Source organism: Fonsecaea monophora (genome assembly GCF_001642475.1).
Source record: "Fonsecaea monophora strain CBS 269.37 chromosome Unknown Scaff7, whole genome shotgun sequence".
NCBI classification, from domain to species: domain Eukaryota; kingdom Fungi; phylum Ascomycota; class Eurotiomycetes; order Chaetothyriales; family Herpotrichiellaceae; genus Fonsecaea; species Fonsecaea monophora.
The window spans coordinates 445730-465513 of record NW_019173938.1 but is presented as its reverse complement, the minus strand read 5'-3'; the positions used below and the strand labels follow the sequence as shown (position 1 = coordinate 465513).

The 19784-nt window shown below is 52.4% G+C and overlaps 6 protein-coding genes across 6 annotated transcripts; 3 read left to right on the top strand and 3 right to left on the bottom strand.

Moving 5' to 3' along the window:
- Window positions 1–67: 67 nt before the first annotated feature.
- AYO21_01882 (hypothetical protein) lies at window positions 68–1120 on the top strand (the record flags this gene model as incomplete). The annotated part of the gene is made up of 3 exons (XM_022651864.1): window positions 68–112; window positions 183–985; window positions 1063–1120. 3 exons carry the CDS (start codon window positions 68–70, stop codon window positions 1118–1120), a joined length of 906 nt encoding a protein of 301 aa, XP_022515982.1.
- A 346-nt stretch (window positions 1121–1466) lies between these two features.
- On the bottom strand, window positions 1467–4892 carry AYO21_01881 (hypothetical protein; the record flags this gene model as incomplete). The annotated part of the gene is made up of 1 exon (XM_022651863.1): window positions 1467–4892. One exon carries the CDS (start codon window positions 4890–4892, stop codon window positions 1467–1469), a length of 3426 nt encoding a protein of 1141 aa, XP_022515981.1.
- Window positions 4893–5759: 867 nt separating this feature from the next.
- On the bottom strand, window positions 5760–8146 carry AYO21_01880 (hypothetical protein; the record flags this gene model as incomplete). Its single annotated transcript, XM_022651862.1, has 8 exons — window positions 5760–6102; window positions 6162–6479; window positions 6535–6550; window positions 6602–7158; window positions 7205–7533; window positions 7584–7663; window positions 7722–7859; window positions 7918–8146. The coding sequence occupies 8 exons, from the start codon at window positions 8144–8146 to the stop codon at window positions 5760–5762; spliced, it is 2010 nt and encodes a 669-aa protein (XP_022515980.1).
- A 1097-nt stretch (window positions 8147–9243) lies between these two features.
- AYO21_01879 (hypothetical protein) lies at window positions 9244–10822 on the top strand (the record flags this gene model as incomplete). The annotated part of the gene is made up of 2 exons (XM_022651861.1): window positions 9244–9376; window positions 9432–10822. The coding sequence occupies 2 exons, from the start codon at window positions 9244–9246 to the stop codon at window positions 10820–10822; spliced, it is 1524 nt and encodes a 507-aa protein (XP_022515979.1).
- A 1051-nt stretch (window positions 10823–11873) lies between these two features.
- On the top strand, window positions 11874–15957 carry AYO21_01878 (hypothetical protein; the record flags this gene model as incomplete). The annotated part of the gene is made up of 2 exons (XM_022651860.1): window positions 11874–11923; window positions 11982–15957. 2 exons carry the CDS (start codon window positions 11874–11876, stop codon window positions 15955–15957), a joined length of 4026 nt encoding a protein of 1341 aa, XP_022515978.1.
- An 886-nt stretch (window positions 15958–16843) lies between these two features.
- Window positions 16844–18424, bottom strand: AYO21_01877 (hypothetical protein; the record flags this gene model as incomplete). Its single annotated transcript, XM_022651859.1, has 2 exons — window positions 16844–17174; window positions 17229–18424. The coding sequence occupies 2 exons, from the start codon at window positions 18422–18424 to the stop codon at window positions 16844–16846; spliced, it is 1527 nt and encodes a 508-aa protein (XP_022515977.1).
- Between the last annotated feature and the right edge of the window lie 1360 nt (window positions 18425–19784).

The window sequence follows — 19784 nt, the reverse complement described above, 5'->3', positions numbered from 1 at the left end:
ATTGAACTCGAACTTTGGTCTCCTCTAGCTTGAAGCCCCCTTGACCGCAGTCCACTTTTTAAAAAGAATGGCTTCAACCTCAGCCAAGGATGGGGACAAGTTAAAGGCCAAGGTATGCAAGGAACTTCTACGGGCCTCTCCGCGCGAAATTCGCACTTCTGACGCATGCATACGTTCAATAGCCGAGTGCGCTGCGCTCGATAATAGCTGGCTCGACAGCCGGGGCAGTCGAGATTGCCATAACATATCCCTTCGATCTCCTCAAGACAAGATCGCAACTTAACCGCCGATTACCAGACTGCAAGAAGCTCCCGTGGCCGCCCTTCCCCTCGAAAGAATGGTACACGGGTTGCACGACCGCGATCGTGGGGAACTCGGTCAAGGCTGGCGTTCGATTCCTCGCCTTTGACACATATAAACATCTGCTCTCGGACGACGATGGTCAAATATCCGGGCCTCGAACCGTCGCCGCGGGGTTTGGCGCCGGGGTCACAGAATCGTTACTGGCGGTAACCCCGTCAGAGTCAATAAAAACACAGCTGGTCGATGACAGGAAGAGGGCGCAGCCGAGAATGCGCGGCTTCATCCACGGGTCTGCGGTCATCGCCCGCGAGAAAGGGATTAGAGGCTTTTTTCAGGGATTCGTGCCCACGACGGCACGACAAGCCGCCAACAGCGCGGTTCGATTCAGCACCTACACGAGCCTCAAGCAATTCGCCGAGGGCTATGTGGCGCCAGGCGAGAAGCTGGGGTCTTTGACGACTTTCGCTCTAGGAGGCATCGCGGGCATCGTGACCGTCTACACGACCATGCCTCTTGATACGGTGAAAACCCGCATGCAGAGTCTAGAGGCCCGGTCAGTATACAAGAACACATTTAACTGCGCCGCGTCAATCTACAAGAACGAAGGCATATTAACCTTTTGGTCTGGTGCTCTACCACGACTCGGTCGTCTCACTCTCAGTGGCGGCATTGTCTTTACCATGTGAGTCTCTTCGGACCTCCGACCGGACCATGTTTTTTTTTTCTGTGGAAGCATTCTGACCGCCATCGTGAATCCAGGTATGAGAAGACCATGCAGCTCCTCGACCTCGCAGATCCCGAGAGACGATACATTTAATGATTTGGACAAGGGGATCTGGGCTCTTTGAAAACCAAAATCCTGCGTGATGTGCGAAGTATTGTGCAAAAAATCTCAAGGGATGGCCCTGTCTCTGAAGAATGGGAGCATGCTGAAGCAGGTCTTCAGAGTAGAACCTTCTCCCGCTTTCGCATGGCCGTCCTTGGGAAGAGAAGGGCGTTTTATGAAATGTGGCTCGACCCCAAAAATTGGTGGGAATCTGCGTGCAGGTATAGATTCGCCCTTTTGAGGCCCTTGCTTTGCTTGTCATTCTTGTTATCAAAGTGATACCCAATACACACATATCTGAAAAACACAGGCTGGTCCCCGCCCGTTGCTCACTCTACTACTCCTTGACCTTGATCTCCCTCACGAGGCCCTCGCCCAGCCTCGCCATCTCCGCCAGCACTCCGTCCTGGTTGAACACACACATGTCCTTTCCTTCTTCGGCCTCCGCCTCCGATTTGACGGGCACACTCGACCAGCCCAATCGCACCCGCCACTCCTTCCTCCCCGACACGGTCGGCCGCCAGAGTCCCGCAATCACCGTTCCACCGTAGCGGTCGTAGAAGAACAGGGCCGCGGACCCGAACGCGTGGTTGAGATCGCGCAGATACAGCTCAACGGGGTCGTACCCGATCGAGTCGACGTCCATGCTCTCGGCAATCTGGAGGTTCTTGAACTCTTGCGCACCGCTGTCCCTTCGGGACTTGGCTTTGGTACCTTTACCTTTGAGTCCAGCACCGCGCACCACGGAGGGTTTCAAGTGGATGAGAAAGTCGTAATCTCCCAATGGGCTTTCATATAGGCCTCTCCACTGGTCTTCCGTCATGCTTGTAGACTTGCTCTCGACCAGTTCGATCGCTGCGCGCGCCAGTGCGGTCAATCGACCGGCAACGACCCGCGGAGGGTGCGCATTGATAGTCCACACGGTCCCGCTCGTGTCAATATTCGTGCCCACGAACCACACCACGTTGTTCAGCTGCGGGTCCAACTTCCTCCACGCCTCGAAACGGTTCCGGATCTCCGTGATATCCGCCGCGGTCAAGGAGTCTTGTGAGATGCTCATGTCAATGATTAACGGTGAATAAGCCCAATCCCACCTCGCAAGGAAGTGTAGGCATCGCAGAAACGCTACAGTTGCAGACCCGGGGACACTCCACGGTGCGGGCTGGAGGAAGACATGCGCGGCGATGAGTTCAAGAATTTCCTCGGGGATATATTCGTGAAGCAGCAGGTGGGATGAGACCCATTTCTTCAGCAGGCGGACCGTACTTGACAAAGGCGGGAATCTGGTGATCAGGTTGCGAATAGTGGTCGTATGTATTGGTTTAGCCTGAAAGTCGCGTTTGTAAGTGGCTAGTGCGGTGGCAAGAGAGTCTCTAAGTGCGCCATGGAGGGATTTATCCGCCAGGGCGGTCTGAATGAGGTGAGCTTCCCGGTCATGGTAGATGCGAGCTCGGAAGCAGACAGGGCTGATACCAGGAGCTGGAGAAGGATAAATAATGTCGAGGAACGAGGTATTGAAATAGCCTGTGCTGGCCGAGTCTGTATTCTCGATTCCTACACGAGTAGTGAGGCCTTGCTCGTTTGAACTCAGCAGCTCAGAAAGTTTGAGCAGAAACGCAATTTTCGTATGTTGGATGGCAGGCAGGGAGTCTGGCCACCTTGTGGAAGAGTCGAATTGGATGGAGATAACGATGGGGGACGAGATCGATGGTAGTAATGGATGAAGCGTTGAGCTCGAGCGCAAAGCCGGGTCTGCAGGGGAGATTGAGCGAATCGGCAGTGGTAGACCCTCAAGATTATGCAAACCGGATGTCAAGGTCTGGAATGTTGAATTGATCACACGGAAAGCGTCCTTGGGGGTGAGGCCTGAAGTGTAGTTGCCGTCCCCCAGGACGCTGGACTCCAGATTCTGACTCCTTGTTTCGAGCGAGCTCGGCAACAGTTTGAAATGCAAGGTTGCGAGATATGCGATGATCTGTAACGTTACTGGCCGGTCTCCTGCCCATACCAGGCTTTCAGATATACTGCCGTCTTTGAACCGGCGCAACTCTGCCTTTTCGCCCCAGAACTCGCGGAATTTGGCAGCTTCTTCCTGTTCATCTGCTGATGGGCCGCGGTCAACGAGGCGGTTGACATTCTCTGGATTAGCAAGTAACGCAACTTGCAACTCATATTTCTCTTTTCGGTGAGATGGGGGCTTGTTGACAGGCCACCCTGACTCTTGAGGCAGCTTGAAGTCGATCAACGTAGTCCTGTCACCCAGTCCCTTTTTCAGGATCTTGTACATTCTTTGCACAAAATTTCGTTCATCTGTGGCAGTTCTGACTAGATCTGCAGATACTGTGACAGAATATATGTCGTCGTACTGCAGCAAGGGCACGGCGACGTTCAGCACAAAGGTTGCATCAAACCCGTTCTGATTGCGAGAATTGAGTGCCGACAAGGAGACTTGAGCGTGATGGCGAAGTAATTCATACGACCAAGGAGACATCTTGTAGAGGATGTTGACACCTGTCTCCCCATCGTAGATGACTGGTACGTCCGAGCGCGAAAATTCCAAATTAGCACCGTTGAGAAGCATCGGTTCCTGCAGATCTCGTCCGCCGAGTATCTGGAGCATAGCCTTGAAAAACTGTATGCTGCTGTACTGTTTCGAGAACAGTGGATGACCGCGGTGACCGCCGGTGCGCGTCAGGAGTGCGCATATTATGGTCCATTCCAGGAAACCGAATCCGCCTGTCCGAGCGGAACTGGAAAAACCTCGTTGTCGAAGCCAGAGTTGGCCAATCCGGCAAGCTTCATCAAAAGACGAGCTCCTTGTCGGTTGGATGATTTGGTCAAAGTGTGGAACAGATGCAGCGTACCGTATTGCACTGTTGTAGAATGGAGATGACTGGCCATTTTGTTCTTGACTGCCCGGTATTTCTTGTCTGAGACAGTTCTTCGAAGGCAGCGTCTTTGCTATGGGTATCGAAGGGTCATTGAAACCCACAGCAATCTGGAACTTGAATTTGGATGGTTTCCTGTCCTTGGCAACAAGGTCAATGACGGGTAAAAGATCGACATCATGCTTGTGTGCAAAGGAGATATCGAAGTCAACTTCTTCACTCTTCTTGATAGCCGACGCAATGCAAGCGAGGTAAAATGCACCCTTGTGGCATGCCCGGTAGTTGAGATAATCCTTCTCCTGTAAGATACCATCAGGCATAATCGCTGTGATCTCCACGGCGTTCTCGTCCTTCAGGCTCAGACTCCATGGTAACGCGCCACCAACCAGAACCTGCCTAGGAGCAACAAAGCTGAACTTGTAGTTTGTATCTTTTGACGGCTGTGGCTGTGGAAATGGAATATTTATTCCTTGGTGGCGCAACAACTTTACGGCCTCCGTCGCAGTGACAGGCGGGATGTCCTTAATATCTTTAATAAGCGATACCAACTTAGTTGAGAGAGTGGTCCATTTAGATCGCAGCTTGTCATAGTTGGGCGTCACCTCGGCGTTCAGATCAGCTACTTGGAGTCCGAGAATAGCTGACTTATTGATGCCCCCAGTCGGTAGCACAGGAGTCTTCGATACAGACGTGTGACTGGGCTTCGAAGTTGGTTTCTGAGACGGTGTCTTCGAAGCTAGACCATTCCTTGCGAGATTGTCTGGAACAACGTCACTGCCATCGGAGCTGTTAGAGGCTTTGCGAGGGTCAAAATCATCTGTCTGCGAATCATGGCCGAGTTTCCGCCTCTTAGCTGAGTATTGTCCAGGCGACATATTTGATGTAAACATGTGCTTTCCGGAGCACAGTCGTGAGGTAGATGAGGAATTATTCGATTATGGAGACTGCCACCGATTTGTTTCTGCCGTACCAGCCATATTCGCTGGTTTCATGACCATAAGCAAAGTGATTTCGAAAAGTTCATGTCCAAGTTGTCAATCACCCGAAACTTTTTTTAATGCCAAGGGTTAGGAAAACTGCTCGCCGCTCACCCTCCTCTAGGACTAGGGTGATGCCGCCCTGTCTCCCGTTCCGTCCGACTGGCACTTTTTTACTTGGCACTACTGCGTCATTGTTTACCACCCTTTCTTTACCTCGCGAATCGATGTCTCTACCATACAATTTTAGCAATTATGAGGCGATCTACTAGACAAAAACAGCCTAAGAGATTCTTTGACGATATAAACGTACCTGAGGAACTATCAGACCAGTTACCTAACTGGAGGGTGAATGTGTGTACTATGGGATCAATAATGATAGATAACTAGCTGTCACGAACCGCCAAGCATAACCCACACGTGACAACCCCTTATTATTTGAGCACCGCATGCTCACCGCCTGAGGGAAGCTTCCTTCCCTCATGCTTTGAGTTTCAGTTAAGATATACTATCAAGGAATACCTATACCTACCTGTACCGATCGCTACCCTCCGCCTATCTCCATAGGCCGTTCCTGACAAATAGCTTAACTACTTCTCGTACAGCGTTCTCCAACATCGGCAGTACTACCTCCGCCGAGATCTGGCGGAGAAGTTACCACTAGGCAGCTGTTAATAGCTTCTCAGTCTTTTAATATGTAGAGAGAGCCTTCTACGAGATCGCGTTAATACGCTACTTAAGACGGGTGACAATCGTTTTCAAGCGTTACCGATAGTAATGCTTACGTCCGCTCTTCTCCTTAGCTGACGAGGCTGCTAGCTCAGGGGTAACACTATAACCGTCCAGCCACGGACCGAGCTCCTTATAGTTGTCTATTCTGACCTCTACCTCGTTGTCGGCATTCGGCTTGGAGGCCTTCAGGGGATCAAACTCCTCTTCATCATCATCATCATCATCATCTTCATCTTCTCCATCATCATCATCTTCATCTTCTTCTTCTTCTTCTTCTTCTTCTTCTTCTTCTTCTTCTTCTTCTTCTTCTTCTTCTTCTTCTTCTTCTTCTTCTTCTTCTTCTTCTTCTTCTTCTTCTTCTTCTTCTTTAAGACGCCTATCTCACTCCCAAGCCCGCCTGACCGTCAAATAAACACCCGGAGTGCCTTTCTCCACCCGCTACGTCCCTTCTCGGCCGCGATCTCGAGACTCCCTCGCCTTATACCCATCGTGACGTCCATCTCATCGGCACGGATGAAGAGCTTCCAGTCGCGGGAGTAAAGTTTCCACCCGATGAACAGAGCGATGACGATTGGGGCGGCGAGGAAATTCTCAAAGAACACCTCTGCGTCGGGGTCGGATCCGAGCGGGAACAGCGAAGTGTAGAATGTTGCAATGATAGCCAGAGCGTTGAGCGAAAATCCAATGTAGGATCCCCAGATGCCAAAGGCCGCTTGATAGGGTAGTTGGTGTTTCGTGAAGCCGTGGGCATACCTGTCACGAAGTTAGCATCTCTCCCACAGACCAGAGTTGAACCCTGAAAGATTACCATCCGTGTCGAAATCCTGCAAGTTGTTAGCGCCGGGCACTCAAATGGCAAACGGAAATGCACTCACGAATATGCGAGAGATTGATGCTCATCCACAGGAAGAAAAAGCTCAGACCGGACAGGGACAACAACCAGGTGAAGATGGTGTCGGAAGCATTGGCCTCACCAATGTACGCGAGGCACCCGAACAACAGCTGGATCACGACACACCAGAGTGGTCTTCCCTGCCGATCGACATACATCAAAAACTTCGGTCCCATTCCTCTGGCCGCGAGAGCCTGCATGGTGCGCGAGGAGCCGTAAGTGCAGCTGTTGGCGACACTAATGACCGAGATGGTGATGACCGCGTTCATCACAGATGGTAACCCTTTGACACCTGCGTACTTGATGGCCAGGACAAAGGGAGAGGCCTTCGTATTGGCACCGCTGGCTCCTAGCAGGTCTGTGCTGTCCGATGGCACGATAAGGCCGACAATGAAAAGAGAAAGGACGTAGAAGGTCGCAATTCGCCAAAAGACTTGTCGAGTCGCTTTAGGAAGGGAGCGATGAGGATCAGCTGCTTCTGCAGCCGCCAACCCAACGAGCTCGGTGCCACCGAATGCAAAAGCTGCTGTGACAAATACACTGACGAGGTCAGCCTGATTCAGTCGTGGTGTTGAGTAACACATACGTGCAGAAGCCTTTGAATCCATTCTGAAAAGCGCCAGGATTATGCCAATATCGAGCACCAATGTAGCCACGATCATCGGAAGAGACGCCGCCACAGTCAACCACAATGCCGAAGATGATAAAACCTATGCAAGCAGTGATTTTGATCATGGCCAGCACAAATTCCACCTCACCGTAGCCGAGAACGCCGAATATCTGGACCAGACACAGGAATACCAAGAAAACGGTGATCCAAACGCTGACGTGGATGTCATCCCTCCAGTACTCGATCGTGATTGACGCCGCGGTAAGTTCAAAGGGCAAGACAGTAAGCCAGCCGATGGCGTAGTCCTGGCCAGTGGTCAGCATTCAGATCGTCCTATCGACATACGAGCACTTACCCAACCCACTGCAAACCCGAGGGATGGGTCGACGAATCGAACAATGTAGGTGTAAAAAGCGCCATTCACAGGGTACAGAACTGTGCACAATCGTCAGGACCAATGTTCAAAGAAGTAAGATGGGCTTCCAGGCCATACTGGCCAATTCGCCCAGCGCCTGCATTGTACAGAGCAACATGAAGCCGATGATTATGAACCCTAGGAGCACACTCCCAGGACCACCCTTGTGTAACGCACTTCCGGAACCCACGAATAGACCCGCGCCGATCGAGCCGCCTTGACAATGTCTTAGCATGGACAAGCTTTGCATGGTGTGCAGAAGGAGTAATGTTACCAATCGCGATCATCTGCATGTGCCGCGAGCGCAGCTTTTGGGCGAGAGGATTGTGCTGTCTATTCACTGGGTCTGTCTCATCGTCGTAAGTGATTTCGCCAGCCAATTTCTGCATTTTGGGGTCGTTGAGCTTCTCGGGGTCAATGTCACGGTTCGTGCCAGAGGCATCGTAACGCGAGGCCGAAGACTCATCGTGTGAAACGATTTCCTTTTTAGAGGGTTCCGCCATCTTTTAATCGTAGGCACGCAGACGAACCGAGAAGAGTGACAGTGAGAACACAGCGAACAATCCGCGGGGAGCGCGCAGCTTATGTTGGACCACTCCATTCAAGGAGGGTTGCATTGTTTGAACTCGTCAACAACCTCATCCCTACCCAGTGCAAAGCTTTTGGACGGGGTTGGCCAGTCGAGTGATCGTCGCACCGACGCAAAACAGTGACAGCATTTTGGGAGGAATACGAGGTACAGCATGATGTCTGGTTGCAACAGACAGCAGACCCTTGCACCGATGACAACCGCCCTGAAGCATCGAAGCGAGAAGAGGACGCGCCAAGGATGTAGAAGTCCATGCTGTCGTGATGGTAGTGGATGGAAGAACTGGCCGATACTAGAGGACGACTTGGTGGTTTGGGTTTTGCGGGGTAGTACAGACTTGCGCCTGTTGTTCATGGCCCAATGACTGTTGTCTCTTTAGCAAACAGGGAGAGAGGAGATTTCGAGGGAACGAAGACCAATCACGGCTTCACAAGCAGACTCCCCACTTGGTCAGTTGGCGGAATGCTGGAAGGCAGGTCGCAGACAACGACATGGGCCGACGGTGGCGAATGTGGGCGAATAATGAGGATGATGCTGGACTTGGTCTTGTGGACACCGGCACTTCTTCATCCCCGGCCACGCTGTACAAAATATGACAACTGAACAGGCGAGTCAAGCTCAAGTTGAAAAGAGAGGGTCGGTGGTCGAGGCGGCGGGAACACCGTCATCACACAGATCGATCTTGTCCCCGCCTCGGCCATGCATACCCGGCCATGCCCCAGAATGGACTTCTACCAGTAGAGCTTCTTTGATAGCATCTCGCACCAATCGCCGGCCAAATCGGCCAAATGGCTGACCATTACACTTTCCCCAGGAAATTTGTCCGTGGCGTGCGTGGACAGACTCTTCAATTCCACAGTTTGGCTCCAGCATTTATACTCCTCTTTGGCCTCCTTGTCGTGATTGCTTTCGCCATTGTCTTCTTCTCTTCACCTTCGCCTCGTCCTCCGGAATCTCCTGCCTCTGAACCCGACCCTGAGAGACAACCTCTACTCCCGGATCAAGCCCAAGATGAATCGTGATGAAGGCGAAAGACCCGACGTGGGTACCCTCACTGGAGAAGAGGTGGCCAAACACAATTCCAAAGATTCATGTTGGGTAATTGTCCATGGAAAAGCCTATGATGTGACAGAGTTCCTACCAGGTGTGCAGTCAACACATCCGGATCCCAGCCAACAGTCTGGCTAATTTGTATCCAGAGCACCCCGGTGGTTCCAAGATCATTCTCAAGTACGCTGGCAAAGATGCCACCGAGGAATTCGACCCCATCCATCCTCCCGATACGTTGGACAAGTACCTACCTCAAGAGAAACATCTCGGACCTGTGAACATGGAGACCGTCCAGCAAGAAGAAAAGGAGGAGAGCCCAGAGGAGAAGGCAAGACAAGAGCGCATCAAGAACATGCCACCTCTTGAAGCATGTTACAATCTCATGGATTTTGAGAGCGTCGCCAGACAGGTGATGAAGAGACCAGCCTGGGCATACTACAGCTCCGGTGCCGACGATGAGATCACCATGAGAGAAAATCATTCCGCCTTCCACAAGATCTGGTTCAGACCCAGGATTCTGATTGACGTGGAAAACGTGGATATCAGTACGACCATGCTCGGGACAAAATGCGATATTCCCTTTTATGTCACTGCAACTGCACTGGGGAAGTTGGGCAATCCCGAGGGAGAGGTTGTTCTCACAAGAGGAGCAAAGAAGCACAACGTCATCCAAATGATTCCCACCCTGGCTTCCTGCAGTTTCGACGAAATCTGTGATGCTCGGGAAGGTGACCAATGTCAATGGCTTCAGCTGTACGTCAACAAAGACAGGTCGATCACAAAGAAGATCGTCCAGCACGCCGAAGCACGAGGCTGCAAAGGTCTCTTCATCACGGTCGATGCTCCCCAACTGGGCAGACGAGAGAAGGACATGCGCAGCAAGTTTGACGATACCGGATCCAATGTCCAAAAAACGAGCGGCGAGAACGTTGATCGATCCCAAGGTGCCGCCAGAGCCATTTCGAGCTTTATTGATCCCAGCCTAAGTTGGAAAGACATTCCGTGGTTCTTGAGTATCACGAAGATGCCCATCATCCTCAAGGGTGTCCAGCGTGTAGAGGATGTGCTCAAGGCCATTGAGGTTGGCGTCCACGGTGTTGTCCTTTCCAACCACGGCGGTCGCCAGTTGGATTTCGCCCGCTCGGGCGTTGAGGTTCTTGCCGAGGTCATGCCTGTTCTACGAGAGAGAGGTCTGCAGGACAAGATCGAGATCTTCATCGACGGTGGTGTTCGCCGAGCAACCGACATCATCAAGGCTTTGTGCCTGGGTGCCAAAGGTGTTGGCATTGGCCGACCATTCCTCTTCGCCATGTCCGCCTATGGATTACCCGGTGTTGATCGTGCCATGCAACTACTAAAAGACGAAATGGTGATGAACATGAGGCTTATTGGTGCTTCCAAGGTGGAAGAGCTGACCCCCGATATGGTCGACACCGCTGGCTTGCGGTACCATACTGCGACTGTCCCACAGGACACGCTGGGAATTCGAGCCTACGATCCTCTAATTACACCTAACGAGATGCTAAAGGCAAGACTATGAATTCTATTGTACACAGTGAGGTCTGCGCTTGAGGTCGCCCGGCGCACTGGCATGTTCTGGGATACACGATATACGGGCGACCAGGTCTATAAATATGTTTGTGAATAAAACTTGGAGCATTGGGGAGGTGTCTTCCCCGAACTATTCCTGTCATCACTGAAGAGTGCTCTCAACATGAAAGCATCCACACTATTTATTGATGTGTGAGAGACAGATGCTGCTGGTGATTCAGGTTAGCTTCCTGCGATCGAAGCACTGCTGTTCCATCGACCATAGCGTCGAGTTTTGTTCGCCGAAGACGCCTGGAGTCTAGAGGCCGGGTTTCTTTTGACTATCTTTTTTGGCCACGGCCGAAAGGAGCACATGAGCTGCGGCGAAGCTATCAAAAGATTGAACCGACGGAACGAACGGTCCTGACAGGCTAAGAAGGCGGATGGGCTGAGGCTTGAATGTATCGTGGAGGAGGGCCATTGGTTCGTCGTTCTCATATATGTAGATGGCAATATTGACAAGATTCTAAGAGTATCTTGGTAAAATCGAGGTACGAAGTAATAATATGCATAATGCTCGGTTCATTAATTAGGTGGTCAGGCGGTATAATTTGGCCCCGTCCAACGTGCACGCGAGCGCGGGTGGGCGCGTGACTAAACTTATTCACTACTGGCCGTTTGGGTGCCGTTGAGGGCTGCAGCCTCTGCCTGCGTACTCGGTATGCCCGCAAGCCCGTCAAGCCGTGTTGTGCCATGCTCCATAAAGTTGTGTCATACCCATTGCATCCCGACTGTAGGGAGCCCTACCATTCCCTACTTAGGTCTACACCCTCCACCCGGTCCATTGTTTTCTCATGTCATGGACGTGATGGCGAGTCCAGGGAACGCTATACGGAGCCTCAGTCGTCAAAGGTCATGCAGCTGAGAGCTGTCCCCGGGTTTTACACCAATAATCCGTCCCCTCCAACCCGTTCAGAATAGTTCAAAAGACATGAGAACATATCTCGAGCCTTAACTGTGTGCGGGTGAAAGCTGCGGCATGTAGGGCTACCTCCAGAACCATGCTTCTGCTCCATCAGACTGGCGCTGTTCGGGTTGGTGAGGTTGTAAGGTACGTGGCCGACCATCCTGTGTCTGAATGGCTGTCTGCTAAAATATCGCTGTTGCAGATATACCATAACCTACACTCCCAGCCTCGACCGCATCCTTCCGCCCCCCACACATTTGCATGTGAAGATCAAGAACACGGTCGCCGCGCCTCTTCGCGCCGCCTACTTGCATGGACCATACACTCTATATGTGGCGTGTTATCCGTCCACGTTCGACCCGTACAAAAAACATGAGGCTGCAAGCACTGAAGGCACACCGGATTTTGAGCCGCAATTGAAGGCGGGCGGACAATGGAATGCGAAACTCACTGTCCCCGAATATGTCCGGGAAGACGCACAGAGACAAAGCCTAGACGTGAGGCGTGGGGACAGAGGGACAAACGAGAGAAAGAGCTTCACCTGGATCATCGAAATTGCTTCACAGGTCATCTTCTCCAAGACGGCCAGTGTTGAGTATGAGGTCCTTGTTGGACGTGATGAGAAGTCGGTAGAACTGGGGTTCCACGGTGTCATTGGATCGGGCCAAGGCGCTCCTGGTCGACTCGAAGATCATCAACGTGCTCGTTCGCAAAAAGCCAACACCCCGCAGCATCCGAAGGGCGTCTTCTCTAAGGCGGTCAGACTGGTGGTAGATGACACCCACAGCCTCTGGAACACTCCTCCATTTCCTGAATGGGAGCAAGAAGCCGATGGGCAAGCCAAAGTCAGGGTGGAACAGGGACCTCAACATGGCGACAAGAGAGATGCCGGCGCGAAACCGGACAAAACGCAAAAGAAGCAGAAGAAGATCCACCTCGTACTCCTCACCCACGGTATCCACAGTAATGTGGGCGCAGATATGCTGTTCATGAAGGAAAGCATTGATACGGCTGCGAGGCAGGCAAAGGAAGACGCGAAAAGAAGGCGGGCTGAGATCAGGGCACGACATGCGACAAGGGAGAACGAGTTCGGAAGAGATGTTCTGGGGCAGCGATCAAAATCGATGCCGGACATCACGAGTGCCGGTGATAGCCCCCCTGAAGCCGCCACCTCTAATGTCGTCAACGAGGGCGGGGAGGAGGAAGATGAGGAAGACGAAGAAGAAATCTACGTGCGAGGGTTCACCGGCAACACCACGAAGACCGAAAGAGGGATCCAGTATCTCGGCAAACGTTTCGCCAAATACGTCCTCTCTATCACCTATCCGGACCAACCCTATCTGCCGATAAAGTCGTCCATGGGAAAGTCCCTCTCACAATCTCTGGCCTCGTCATTGTCGAACAAACCCAAGCCGCAAGATGCAAATAGCACGCAGCCGGCGCATAAAAACAGCAGCATTATCAAAGACGAGAATCACAGAGCTCATAATCTCCCGTACCGCATCACTTCCATAAGTTTCATCAGTCACAGTCTGGGCGGACTAATACAAACTTACGCCATCGCGTACATCCAAAAGCACTCTCCCGAATTTTTCAACCTGATCAAACCGATCAATTTTGTCGCAATGGCCACGCCGTTTCTGGGTTTAAGCAATGAGAACCCTGTATATGTAAAGTTCGCGCTAGATTTTGGCTTGGTGGGAAGGACGGGCCAGGATCTGGGTTTGACGTGGAGGCCGCCGACGTTGGCGAAGAGCGGCTGGGGAGCCGTGGTGGCCGGATTCACGAATGACTCTAACAAAGGAGGTCCGGACAAGGAGTCTGATCCTGGAGCAAAGCCTTTGCTGAGGGTCTTACCGACAGGCCCAGCACACGTGGCATTGAAGAAGTTCCGAAATCGCACCGTCTATTCGAACGTGGTCAACGATGGGATCGTGCCGTTGAGAACGTCCTGCCTGCTGTTCCTAGACTGGCGAGGTCTAGGTCGCGTAGAGAAAGCCAGACGGGAAAGCGGCTTGGTAGGGACGATGGTGGGATGGGGTTGGGCTGAAATGACAGGCCAAAATGCCAGCGACCCTAGAAAGGCGCTCACCTGGAACAACTTGTTTAGCGACAGCGGCGAGGACGTGAGCAGCCCCAAGTCAGGCAAGTCGACCCCGGATCCTGAATCGAAAGTTCCGCAAGCAGAGACTAGCGAAGGCTTTGACCACGACCAGCGAGCAATAGAACCCGAAGAGAGTCAATTCCTGGAGAGGAAAGGGAGGATATCTTCAGAACAACCGACAAGCCCAACAGATGTCAGGTCGACAGCTGCGCCGAATTTGTGGACAGAACTATTGAACTTTTTCAAGCCGCAAGCAGGTCAGCGAAAGTCACCCCCAGGTAGTCCGCCCAAGAGTCCGAGGAAGACGCAGAAAATCTATCGGCGAGGGCAGACAATGTACCACCAGGAAGAACTACCAGACTCTGGACAAGCATCACAAGAAATGCCGGAAGCGGAAAGCAATGGAACCCCTGTCAAGGCTCCCGTCCGAGGCGCATCACTGTACACCAACAGTTCCCAAGAGGGTGGCACAGGGGAAGTCGAAACGCCTCCCAAAACGACCTTTTTTGAATCGGCAGGAGATCTCCTCAACCCACCGCTACCTCCCAAGGACTTCATCCTAGACCCTGCCGCCAGACCAAGGACAATCTTTCATGACCGTGTGTATCATCCACAAGATATTCCGCCGCCGCCAGCAAAACGCCAGCGAACTTTTGGAATCAGGCGCTCTGCCTCTAATCTCGCATCTCAATCCTCGTCAACTCAGCTCTCATCTGCCCCGGGTTCGCCCTCGGATCCCCGCCGTCCTGCCTCAGGACACTCTACAGACACCACGATGACTGGAAATTCGACCCCGCACCAATCTCATGTTGAAGTAGGTGGTATGAAGATTGAGGAGAAGATCGCTCGCGCGTACCATAAAGATCTGTCGTGGCGTAAAGTTCTGGTGCGACTAGAACCTGATGCGCACAACAACATGGTGGTCCGGCGGATGTTTGCTAATGCGTACGGATGGCCAGTGGTGCGACACATGTGTGATACACATTTCGGGTACACGGCGGCGGCGAAGACCAGGGACGAAGACGAAGAAAACGTGGAAAGAGCAGTGGGACGAGACGAACTTGTTCCCAGAGAGCAAAGGGAGGGAGAGAGTGTTCGGGGTCAACGAGACTTGCCCGAGGACAAAGAGATTCAGGAGGTTGGCGGTGACAACGAAACGAAGGCGAAAACGACTGATAATATCAGAATCACAGAGGCGAGCCCAACCGAAGTTGCGGATATGCATGCGGATCTTCAGAAGTTGCACACGGCATGGAGAGTGCGTGATCGCGACAAGCAGGTCACTCCCACCAGGCATGCATCGAGACGTACCGAGTCCGAGATCCGCGAGTCTCGGGACGATGTAGCAGAGCTGGTCTCCCGGATTAGTGCCACGGGTGAGAGCAGCTACAGCGGCATGAACTCCAGCAAGGCAGCCCTGTCGCGGCTTGTCAGACAGGATAGCGCAAGGTGGAGCGACCGATTCTTCGACGGAAGCGAGGATGGCGAAGAGGAAGACGAAGAGGAGGGAGATGGCGCGTTGGGCGAGGAATTGAGGAAAGCAAAGTATCGAGGCGAGCTCGATCGCATGTTCAACATTGATTTCGATGTCGACTCGGCCGACGAGGGTGCGGCGACGGCGAAGGTCGTTGATGGCCCGCTGACAGAGAGCCCGCAAGGAACGAAGCTGGGCACACCCAAGAAAGGAAATAAAAGGGAGGATGATGGATCGTCAACGTCTGCGAGCGAGTACGGGCATATCATCACTGATCCGCACCGGCCCTTCTCAGCGGAACCCGGCGAGCTGGAACCACTCTCACATTCTTCTGCGGGTACAAGCACACCTACTCGGCATGCCAGTGGAGAGGATGCCAAGGCAGAGGCAACTGCGCAGCTGGTGCCTGAAACCATCCCATCATTGAGTACCAGCGCTGCATTGGGCCTATCTCTTGGCGAGAACATCGACGAGAGATGGAGACGGGAGACGAAGCCTGCAAGCGTGGGAGAAGCCGGTGGAGTGGCCGAACAGATCGCGTTAGCCGCCACAAGAAGCAAGGAGGAGGCGGGGGAACAGACACAGAAGCGAGACTCCTGAGCCATGCCGTGTGTTATGCTTCAGACTGTGGTAATTGGCACCACTGCAAGCGGACCAACTGTACACAACCTTGTTTACTATGTTTCCAAGTAATATGTTCTTTCAATCATCTTGGTTCTGATCACCACATGGCAAGATCAGTGATCAACAGCTCCTGCGCTACTCTCAGCACCTAGACCCAGACGTAGACCTGGTAGTTTTCCAGTAGATAACAGTGAGTGAGTGAGTGAGAATTGCTTACCAGAAAGAGCATTACATTACATTACATTACGGACAGGATATGATCTCTTCTTCCTCTAGTAATTCCAAGGTACGGTATGGTATGTAATTATGAGTGTGATTGTGATTGTGATTCGTAAGGATTAAAGAGGTAAGAGGTACATATATAAAGTATGGTATGGCAGGCTAGGGTATGGTATGATATATTGATCAACAGCTGTTGTTGAACGGGTATGTGTCTCTCTCCCCATCTCTCTCTTCCCTGCCCCCTTTCCTAGTCTCTGTTCTGGGATCATAAAACACCAGGGGGTTCTGTTCCATTATATGTTCATTCCGGATCGATGGACGGCACTGGTGACCGTGGAGAGATCTCTGCTCTGTTGTGTATGCAACACACAGTCTCACCCCCCAGTGAACCAGCCACTGCCCACCCACGACCATCATCATCATCACCACCACCCCGTATCAAATACCTCGGAAGTCCTCGTAAGCCAGCGGCCAGTCCCGATTAAAATGTGAATAGTCTTCATCCCCTTTCGTTATTTCTCTACGCCATCCTCAAGACATTTCTGTACTTGGAGGGATGGCGCAGGAAGTAAGTAAGAAAGCTTCTTTTATCTCCAACTAGACGTCACACCTTCATATAAGAAGGATCTCTCCAGCGATCTCACATCTTCTCCTCCTTCTCGGCCATCATGCCCTCGGCACCCACAACGGGCCCGACAGGGCTCGGGGGCAGGATGTCTGCCCGGGTCTCGTCAGTGAATTTCAGATCCTCGTCGATATCGGTCGTGTCCTTGACTTTGAGCCAGATGACGGGAGCTGCCACGACGAGAGAGCCCGCGAGCATACCCCAGTTGACAGCGAACTGAGTCATAAAAGCTACATTGTTGGCGTCGAGTTGAGGGGAGATGGCCGACCCAGCAGACTGGATGCCCTTGTAGAAGCCGGTAAAGTTGGCGAGTTTGCGACCGTTGTTGGTCAGTGCACCCATGAGCCTGAGTGAAATTGAGTTAGCGACAAATTACTTCATTCAAAAGTGTCCCACTTACCAGTATGAAGTGGTCTGCCAGACAGAGTCGTAAGCTCCGTAAAACATGTACAGAAACATGGGTCCGACATAGCCAGGGTCGGTAAAGTCAAGCTTGTGGTAGTCGTCGGCACTGGTCTCAGACCGGGTGTATCGTTTCTGGAAGTCATAGCCACCGCCCCAAATGACAAAGGTGAGCACGAAGAGCGCGCCAATAGCGATCTTAGCGCGGGTGGTGCGGCGGAAATAGGTGGTGTCGAGCAAGAAGCCGAAGATCCAGGCACCAATGATTTGTGACAGGTAGTACAAGACATTGTTCAAGGCGCGAGTGCGGATGTTAAAGTAGGGCAGGTTCACGTCCTGGAAGTGGTAGGTGTAGAACCAGTTGGAGGCGAAGAACATGGGGAAGAGGAAGACAATGTACCAGTCACTGATCAGGACCTCGAAAAGACCCTTGATCTCGGATTTCCAGGTTGGGTTCTTCATCAAGATGACTCGCGAGCCGTCATTGCGTTGAACGAGGAAGGGGTTGCAGAGGAATCCGGCCAGGACAAACCCCACAGCCATCAGCACTATGAAGGCAATGTAGGTGCCATCCTGGACCTTGTTGGCGGTGGAATGCAGGTTTTGGCCGAGAGGAATCAGAGCACCTATCACGGCACCCAAGTTGAAAATCATCCAGAAGACGGCAATGTATCGGCCCTTGGCCTTTTCCGGGGGATATGCCATCATGACGGCGCCTTGGGCAGTCCACAACAGACCCGCGCACACACCCAAGAGGGCCCCAGCGAAGATAAGGAAGCCTGCATTCTGATTGTGGTTGTAGGACAAGATCGAGGCAATGTAGAGGGTGTATCCGAAGCCACCAAATCCGAGTGTCAACCGAAGTCCGATCTTGTTGGCAATGCTACCAGCAAAGAAACCCACCACGGAGAAGGTGGCATAGAGGGCAGTGCTGGCGTTGTTGATATCGTGCGCATTGACCTGACCAGCGGCACCTAGACCGTTGACCGCATTGAACATACCCGGGCACAAGAAGCACACAAGTGCAACAAAAACAATCTGGAACTGTGGTGTCGCATAGGCAGGAATGGTGATAGGGCCCAGTTTAAGTTTCTTGTACATCCAGGGCTTCCCGACGGGCTGAGCCTCTTGGCCGCCATGGATGATCTCGGGCGGCGTGTCGGTACCGCCAGACTTCTCGGTCGTGGTAGCCATCTTTTCGTTGGAGATGTCAGACATTGCCCAGTAACCAAGCAATGCTGAGAGGAAGAGAAGGAGAAAGGACGGAGGATCAGGGCGAGGCTCAAAAGATTTAAAGTTGGGACGATTTTAGGTGGCGAGCGGAGATCAATTGCGGAGTCTCGGGGCAGATTCCTAGTGGAGTCTGGCTCGTGTTGTACGAGGAGGTACTCGAGCGAGGAGATGAGTCGCGTGCACCGTGTGAAAACGAGTTGGAGGAACGGGGGGGAGGGAAAGAACAAGTAATATAGAACAGTATCAACAAGGTCTTCAGATCAATGGTAGAGTGCCGTCCAACAATGTCACCTGTCGCACTAAGGCAGAATGGTTACTTTGGAGGTCTCAGGAACAGGTTCGCGAAGAAGATAGAGTGATAGAGAGATAGAGTCGTAGCATTGTATCCTCACAGACTGCAGCGACAGGGAGCATATGGAGGGAGAGAGGGATGGAGGAGGAGGAGGAGGTGGGAGGGATGTGGAATGATCGCGGCGAAAGATGGGGGAGATAGTAGGGGAGGATGGAGGATGGAGTCGTGGTATTGATTGCGGTGGTAGCAACGAGTAACTCGTAGTCGCAGTTCTAGTTCTCACCAGCGCAGGCCTGGCGTGTTTTCCCCTTGAGGAAGAGGGTTTGTTTACAATGCCTGGGCAGTATCTCGACGCTGAGGGATGCCAAGAGTCCACGTGATGTCGATAACAGAGTTGCATTCTCTCCGCCTCAGCGTTACATACACCAAATCTCTCCCATTGCTACCCTGCCTTCTCAGTGCTTCGACGTCTCATTTCCATCATCAAACACAAACCTCGTCCATGTGGCCATCGTTGCATCCAGCATCCCATCTGTCTTCCTCCGTACGCCCCTGAATCTCACCTCGATTCCTCCATTGTCTGAGCTGTCTGCAGATTGCAGATCTGATAGAACTCACTCCATCCAAAAATGCCTAGAGAGATGCCACCGCATTGTGTTGCCGTCGTGGCTACAACGTGCTTGGAGACTGCAACATGACAGGAGAGCTGCTCGGCCTGTCCCCTTGTCGCTGGTCCTCTCCTCCTCAACCTCGAATTTCCCTTACCTACGAAACAATGCTTTGTTGCGCTCATTTCCGCAGCCTGCCGTGCCCCGGATGTCAGGATGTTGTAGGAGCCAGTAGAATGTTCGACTCATCTGTCACAGGCTCACTGCGAGAGAAAAAAGAGTTCGCAGACAAACCTTATGACGTGACCCTCGGGGTGAATACCTGTTATCCGGCTACCACCCTCATCCACCATGATATTTCAATTTGTATACTGCTGCTTCCTGGATTTGGAGTTTTCGCTTCTTCATTCTTGTAGGGCTT